The following is a 7,442-nucleotide window of genomic DNA, read 5'->3' as shown; positions in this document are numbered from 1 at the left end:
GCATCCTCCTGGAAGGGGTGCATATCATGTGCAGTCTTACAGTCAATAAGCATCTCTCCTGAAAGGAGTGCATACATGTGCAGTCTGACAGTCAATAGCATCTCGCTGAAGGGTGCATATCATTTGCGTCTTACAGTCATAATAGGCCATCTCTCCTGAAGGGTGCATATCAGTGCGTCTTAACAGTCAATAGCATCTCTCCTGAAGGGTGCATATCATGTGCGTCTTACAGTCAATAGCATCTCTCCTGAAGGGGTGCATATCATGTTCGTCTTACAAGTCAATAAGCATCTCTCTCTTGAAGGGTGCATATCTGTGGCGTCTTACAGTCAATATCATCTTAAATTCGATGTTAAATGAGCCTTAGCGGATTCTCAGAGAAGAAAGTTGGGCGAGGCAGCACAGCTACTGAGTGATGGAGCCGCTCAGGCTGCTCTGGAGAAGGCAGGGGAGGCGGCGGCTGGCGAGTGGAGCAAAGAACAGAGCTGGGAGACGGAGCGGTGCGGCTCACCCGGTCATAGGTGTAGGCGATGTCCATGGAGGAGATGCCCAGGAAGTGAATGAAGGGCGCGTAGTCGCTGCCAGCACCCAGAGAGCCCACGCTGCGGGAAGGAAGATGGATGGGCTGGAGGCTGCTGGGCCGGCCCGCCTGCCCGGGCCCCCGCCCGGGCCCCAGCCCCGGACTCACCTGGGGACCAGGCCATACACTGGACTGCTGCGGTTGAAATACCGGATCCAGTTGTCGTAGATGCTGAGGCTGCCCGGGCCTGGTGCGGGGATCTGACCAGAAGGGAATGTAGTCTCGGGGTTGGCCCCTCCCCGACCCAACAATGAATGGGTCCTCTGCCCGGCCCACCCTAGTCTCCAGCCAACGCACAGTCCTGCGGGTCCTACAAGGCCCGCCTCCGGTCTCAGTCCCACCCCCAGCCCCGCCCACAACCAGGGCCAGCTCCAGCCCCGCCCACCCCGTAGCCCCGCCTCCGCCGTCCGCCCCGCCCCCTTCACCTGTTTGGCTGCGGAGAAGATGACGCTTTGGACCGGGGGCGTCCCCTGCGCCCTCAGGGTGGCGTTGGCTGTGGGGGGACCAGAGAAGGGCTCTATCCCGACCCCAGCCCCTCTATCTGCCCCCGCCCAGGTAGCCCAGTCTCCCCCATACCAAACACCGAGATGTCCACGTTGATGTAGGCCACGGCGCGCTCCTGCAGCTTGTAGAAGAATTCCTGCGGGGAGGGGCGGTGTCAGCCCGGCACTGCCCGGCCCGCGATCCCCTTGATCGCCTGCCCTGGAGGCTCACTCACCTCCGTGAATTCTGTGGAGCCAATGAGCCCAAACTCCTCTGCCCCCCAGCTCGCAAACACGATCGATCTGCGGGGGCGCCAGATGCCTGGGGCAGGGATAAAGGGTTAGAGTGCGGGGCCCCCAGATCCTGGGGTGATTCAGAAAGGTTGGGGACGTGGAGAGGACGGAGGGCTGGAGGTAGGTCCTGGTACCTCTCCAGCCAAGTCTTCCCAGAGGCTCCCTCCTCTGCTGTGACACCCCACCAGCACCCCAACATTGCCCTCAACACCAGTATCCCTCAGTCAGGTGGTCCCCTCCCCGGGCGCCCTGCCTCCCTCTTCGTTAGAAGCAGCTTGAGAAGGCCTCCTGACCCTACAGCTCCAGCTCCCTTCTCCACCCATCATCCTAGAAACACTGGCCCACAGGCTGCCCCTGGGGAAGCCCTCAGATAGTCTCTTTGTGGCCCATCACAATTGTCCTTACACGCAGGCGCTCTGGGGGTTCACGGTTGGGCCTCCGGTGCTTAGGGCCGGCCTGACATGTAGTGGCACCGAGATACATGTGCTGAGTTAAGGACTGTCATTCCTGCCTCAACTGGGCTGAAGCTCGCGGAGGCAGAGCCTGGACACTGCCTTGCTCACAGCGGCATCTAGGCCTCCCTCCATCCTGGAGCACAACAGGCTCTCAGAAGCTACCGTAGAATTAATCAGTGGTCCGGTCCGGTCCCTGTACCACACTGGGCTACTCGAGGCCAGGGCTGGTGTCCACGCCTGTCTGCCTCCAGGGCCCTCAGGCTAAGGGGGCACTGGAGAATGAGACAGGAGGTGGAACAGGATGTCCAGAGCCAGGAAGGAGTGGGTTTGGAGTGACCTCCCGGAAGACAGTTCCTGGGTCGGGGGGCTCACCCTTCTTTAGCAGGGTCCCCAGGACGCGAGAGAGCTCCAGGAGGACAGCAGTGCCACTGCTGGGGTCCACGGCCCCATGCACCCAGCTGTCCCGGTGGTTTCCATAGAGCACATAGCGGTCTGGGGGAGGAGGAGAATCAGAAGCCAGAGAAGAGGGTGGACAGCCAGGCAGGGGGGAGGGCGCAGTCAGGGGCCTCAGAGCAGGGCTGCTCCTGGGGGCTCACCAGGCTCCACAGCCCCGCGGATGATCCCCAGGACGTTGGAGGAGTTCCGCAGCTCCAGGCGGTTGTGAACACTCAGGTTCACCTGGCTGGGGAGTGAAGGGGCCGGCAGAGTGTTGGTCCTGCTCCGCCACCCCCACCTCTACGCCCGCTCTCTGCCCCAGTGCAAGAGAAACCGGCCCCGGGCAGAACAGGACAGGGAGGGCCCAGGAGTACCAGGAGAGGCAGGAAGGCTAGAGCCCAGCTCTTCCAATTCCTGTTCTCCTTTTCATTGACCCCCTCTCTCCCTCCCTCATTCAGTGCTTATCAGATACTTGGTGATGCTGGCAACACACCAGGGTCTGGGCCAGTGGTCGGCAAACTCATTAGTCAACAGAGCCAAATATCAACAGTGCAACGATTGAAGTTTCTTTTGAGAGCCAAATTTTTTAAACTTAAACTATATAGGTAGGTACATTGTTATTAACTTAATTAGGGTACTCCTAAACTGGCCTTTGCTAAAAACGTCCTCAATCTGAGGGGTCGACCTCAGCAAACATACCCCCACTTCTTCTAACGCCACTTCTTCAAAATAGACTCGCCCAGGCCGAAAACCGGCTTCTGCGCATGGGCCACGAAGTTTCAATCTCACTGTACGTGCGCGCCCGCACGTTGTATTTTGTGGAAGAGCCACACCCAAGGGGCCAAAGAGCCGCATGTGGCTTGTGAGCCGCGGTTTGCCGACCACTGGTCTGGGCAGTGATGGATGGGGCCTCCCTCTCCTGAGCCAGACCCGAGGAAGCAAACAACTGCAGTGGATGCGTGACAGGCTCCCTGGTGGCAGGGAAGGTTAGTGCAGGCAGGAATGGCAGGAGCCACTGCAGAGACCCTGATTTGGGAATGAGCTTGGTGTGCTCAAGAGAGGGGGCGACTGGAGAGTGGAGGTCTGAGATAGAGTAGGGGTACCCCACAGGGACTTGTGGGCCACACGGCTGTCTCACTGGTTCCCCAAAGACAAGACAGACATTTTGGAATCAAGGGAGGGCTTGGGAGAGAACTAAGGGAAAGGCCAGGCCTTGATGTGGGCAGAGGGTCAGGGAAGCATAACTAGGGAGGGGAGAGGGGGTTGAGGGAGGAGGGGTCCAGCTCACCTGCCTGCGAACATACCACCAGGCTCGAAGCCCGGGCCCAACTTGTAGTCACAGCCCAGTGCTCCCTGCCAGTCAGCCTGGGCTGAGGGTCCTTGGAGGTTACTGGGGAGAAGAGGGAGAGCCTCAGAGCGAATATGGGTGTGGGGGCAGAAATGTGGAGGCCCTTGGAGGAGGGGCAGGAGACCCCAGGGCACAAGCTCACCAGAGAAGGACTTTGGCATCCTCGAAGCCAATGGGCTGAATGGGAATTGGGGGAAATCCGGAGGCAGTGGCTGGGTCCAGGCGAAAGGAAGAGTGGTTGGCTGGAAGGTAGGGAGTGAGGGGGTCCCCAAAATACTCATAGTAGGAGCCTCGTTCCACCCCAGAGGGAGGCAGGTGCCAGGAGTGCGGGAAGGTCTCGTTGGGCAAGCTCCGCCCGTCATTGATGTCTGCGGGGTCCGTGTACACCAGCACCCCAGCCACCTCGTGCTTGGCAGCGTTCACAGCCTGCAGGAGGGGGAGGAGGATGCACACCTGTGTTCTGGCTGAGAAGCCAGGCCAGATCTATCTTCCACTGGCAGGATGATGCCAACCCAAGTCAGCCTCAAAAAGGAAGGAAATTCTGATACAACATTGATTAACTGTGGAGAGCGGATACAGTGTTTGGACAGGTTCAAGCCTCGGACTAATGAGAGGGCACAGTCCTCTCATTGCCACGTGCAAGTCCCAGGTTGGAGGGCAGAGCCCTCCCAGCACAATTATAGCCAACAGCTGCAGTTGTAAGCTTGAACCTATGGTCTGAACACGTGGCCCCACGTGCCTGAGTGATGTGGGTTTGATAGAGTTCAGGTGCATGTCATTGAGTAGGATTGAAACCCACAAGAATGTTGTAAACATCTTGACCACACCCTTACTTTGCCTCGTGGAATCTGGCTATAAAATGAAGACACGGCTTGTAGTCCGTGACGCTGTCTCTCCATCAGAGAGGGCATCGTCCCACCTAGCGCCCAGCTTTATTCTCCTGTCTGTCTTTTCTAATCCTTCACCACCCATTCTCAGGGTCACCCGTGGCCGTGCTGGCGCGGCACAATGAACCTTGAAAACATTATGCCGAGGGAAATAAGGCAGACATAAAAGAACAAATACCGTATGATTTCTCTTACATGAGATACCAAGACAAGGCAAATTCAGAGAGACAGAAGGTGAATAGAGGCTCCCAGGGCTGAGAGGGAGACAGAAGAGTTCTGTTTATGGGGACAATTTTATCTGGGATGGAGCCAGAGTCCTGGGCGTGGGTGGTGGTGGTGACTGCCCCATTTTGTGAATGTTCTTAATGCCACTGCATTGTACACTTAATGATGGTTAAAATGGTTTTATTGCTACAATAAAAACAAAACAGTACCTTTTAAAAGGCAGAACGAGGACAGAGTTTGTGTGCCAGAGTTGATGTGTTTCCTCCACAAGTAACTCTGCATAGATATCCCAGCAGCCGAAAGAGTGGTGGCCTCTTTGGAGGATGGCCTCACTGGAGAACTTTTCATTTTACACGGGGTTTTTATAAACTGGAAATTCCATCATGCCTCCCACCCCCTTTTATTCTGTTCTTCTCTTTTCTTTTTATTTTTTTTTCCAGCTTTTATTATGGGCACTTCTTTAAAAACTATGATCAAGTACACATAACATAAAACTTATTATCTAAACCATTTTTTTGGTTAATCCTCACCCATGGATTTTTAAAATTGATTTTTGGAGAGAGTGGAAGGGAGAGGGAGAGATACAGAAAGAGAAACATCGATGAGAGAGAGACACATCAATTGGTTGCCTCCCGCAGACACCCTGACCAGGACCGGGGATGGAGCCTGCAATGGAGGTATGTGCCCTTGGCCAAAAGCGAACCTGGGACCCTTCAGTTTGAGGGCTGATGCCCTATCCACTGAGCCAAACCAGCTAGGGCTATCTTAACCATTTTAAAGTGTACCGCTCAGAGGTATTAAATACATTCATATTATTGTTCAACTATTACCACCATCCATCTCTGGAACTCTTTTCGTCTTGCAAATCTGAAATTCCATATCCATTAAATACTCTCTCGTGCGCTATACCTGTATATATTTTTTAAAATGTTAAACCATAGACATGTATTATTTAGTCAAAATTTTCAATTGAAAAGAAGCAGGCTGTGGGGAGGGCAACTGGGGGTATTTAAGTTGAATATTGGGAAGAATTGCTTCACAGGAGGTCTTAGACTCCTAAAATATCAAAGCTGAAAATTTTGCCTAATGAGGCTCAGAGAGGTTAGGGGAGGCATCCAAGGTCACACAGCACATCAGGGTATAACACAAATACAGCTCAGCCCCCCACTCAATATTGCTCCTTCCCCTCCCCCTCACTTCCTCCTGTCCACTGCTGGGCCCCACTCCCCGTCCAGCGCCCTGCCCTGGGGACTGCTGCTCACCTTGGCCCCGCGTCCTACACCCCCGTAGCGGGTCAGGGCGATGGTGCCTTTGAGTTGGATGCCCTGAGCCTGTAGCTCCTTAAAGTCGTCTTCTGAGCCCCGGTTGGCGTAGACGAGGAGGCCCTAGTCCCAAGAGGAGGTGACCCTGAGAGCCAGGCCCAGGGAAGATGGAATGGGAAAGGAGAGGGATAGCTGGGTGGCAGGATAAAGGGTTTCAATTGCAAGCTCCCCAAGGTCAGTCACACCTGGTTTCCTGGTGTCCAGGTACCGTGTATCTGGCCCGGCCTGGAGCAGGAGCCATTAGTGTTTGCTGAGTGACTAAGTGATGGGCGATAGAAGTAGCAATGGAGTGTGGAGCTGAGTAAACTCTGGGGTTGGGGGAGCTGAGCCCCAGTCGAGACATTTTCTCAAGTGCCCCTGAGTCAGGATGGGAGAATCTGGAGTGGGAGCTGGGCAGCTGGGCCATGGCAGTAGGAGGGTGTAATCTCGGCCCACCTGTGGGGTTCCGGGGGGGGCGTAGGCAGCATAGGGTGGCACCACATCAGGCCCCCCCTGCTCCCCAGTCAGGTTCTCTTCGCTCTGGCGACAGGAGAAGAGGATGGTCCCACTGGGACCCACTGTGGAAGGGGGACGGTGTTAGGAGCTTACCATCGAGCCTGCAACCAAGGGACCAGGTACATGCCCGAGGTATGTGCCCGAGGTATTGCCCGTGGGCCCCACAGCTCCCCACCCCACAGGCATCCCTCAGCCAGTGAGGCGGGACCTCACCAATGGCCACGTGGTTCGGCTGCTCCTGGCTGGGGAAGGACAGCAGCACTTCGTAGGTGGACGCCTCCGCCGAGTCCAGACCTGACTCTGGGTCCCGCCAGCGCCGCAGCAGCAGCTGCACCAGCGCCTCGTCCTGGGGGCTGGAGGCCAGGTGTGGCTCCCTGGAGAGCTCTCTGCAGGGTGGGCAGAGGGGGGCAGGCCCAGGGTCAGGGCGGGGCCTCTGGCAAACAGAAGGGGCCGGTAGAAAGGCCTCTCACCTAAGATTCTCCCGGATCCTGCTGGCGTCCAGCTGCCCCATGATGGTCTCAAGGATCTCTGGGTCCAGGTCCTGGGAGGCTGAAGCACTGGGTGCTGGCGGGTTGGCTCCCTTGGGGATGGCAAAGTGGCCCAGGATGATCCCTAGCCCCAAGAGGGCCGCCGCCCCCGCCAGCCCCCCAAGCACCTTCCCCCACTGCATCCTGCGGAGTCTTGGCCAGCTAGGGTGGCTTCTTATAGACGGGGTGTCAGGCCTAGTTAACCATTACCCCAAGATGGCCCTGCCCTCTGGCTTCCTCGCTCACTGTCTGGGAAAGTGAGGGGAAACCCTGCAGGGAGGACCTGGAGCTGCTCACATCACTACAGTGTCTGCACCTTTCACCTGGAAAAGGCCTCCAGGGGCATGACTTCCGCACAGGGCCACTGAGGCCCAGGGAGGGACCCCGGTGTC

At 56.7% G+C, this 7,442-nt stretch overlaps 1 protein-coding gene across 1 annotated transcript; it reads right to left on the bottom strand.

Annotated features, from left to right (window-relative positions):
- Positions 1–352: 352 nt before the first annotated feature.
- On the bottom strand, positions 353–7,193 carry LOC118665512 (aminopeptidase NAALADL1-like). The gene is made up of 13 exons (XM_036326954.1): positions 6,994–7,193; positions 6,737–6,909; positions 6,464–6,585; positions 5,969–6,091; positions 3,737–4,020; positions 3,535–3,636; positions 2,408–2,493; positions 2,184–2,303; positions 1,299–1,384; positions 1,157–1,220; positions 1,006–1,073; positions 689–780; positions 353–602 (listed from the first exon to the last, which is right to left on the bottom strand). The coding sequence occupies exons 1-13, from the start codon at positions 7,191–7,193 to the stop codon at positions 353–355; spliced, it is 1,770 nt and encodes a 589-aa protein (XP_036182847.1).
- Positions 7,194–7,442: the final 249 nt, after the last annotated feature.

Source organism: Myotis myotis, unplaced genomic scaffold (genome assembly GCF_014108235.1).
Source record: "Myotis myotis isolate mMyoMyo1 unplaced genomic scaffold, mMyoMyo1.p scaffold_m19_p_10, whole genome shotgun sequence".
Taxonomy (NCBI): domain Eukaryota; kingdom Metazoa; phylum Chordata; class Mammalia; order Chiroptera; family Vespertilionidae; genus Myotis; species Myotis myotis.
Note: the sequence above shows the minus strand (reverse complement) of the source record. Positions and strands in the feature narration are given on the sequence as shown.

Bases quoted from the DNA above. Each gene is read 5' to 3' on its own strand.
- LOC118665512 (XM_036326954.1), bottom strand. From the start codon at position 7,193: ATGCAGTGGGGGAAGGTGCTTGGGGGGCTGGCGGGGGCGGCGGCCCTC. The intron at 2,494-3,534 runs GTGAGCTGGACC...TTCACTCCCCAG, and splicing joins GGTGGTATGTTCGCAGGCAG to CCAGGTGAACCTGAGTGTTC. The intron at 1,074-1,156 runs GTATGGGGGAGA...GTCCCCCCACAG, and splicing joins CGTGGACATCTCGGTGTTTG to CCAACGCCACCCTGAGGGCG.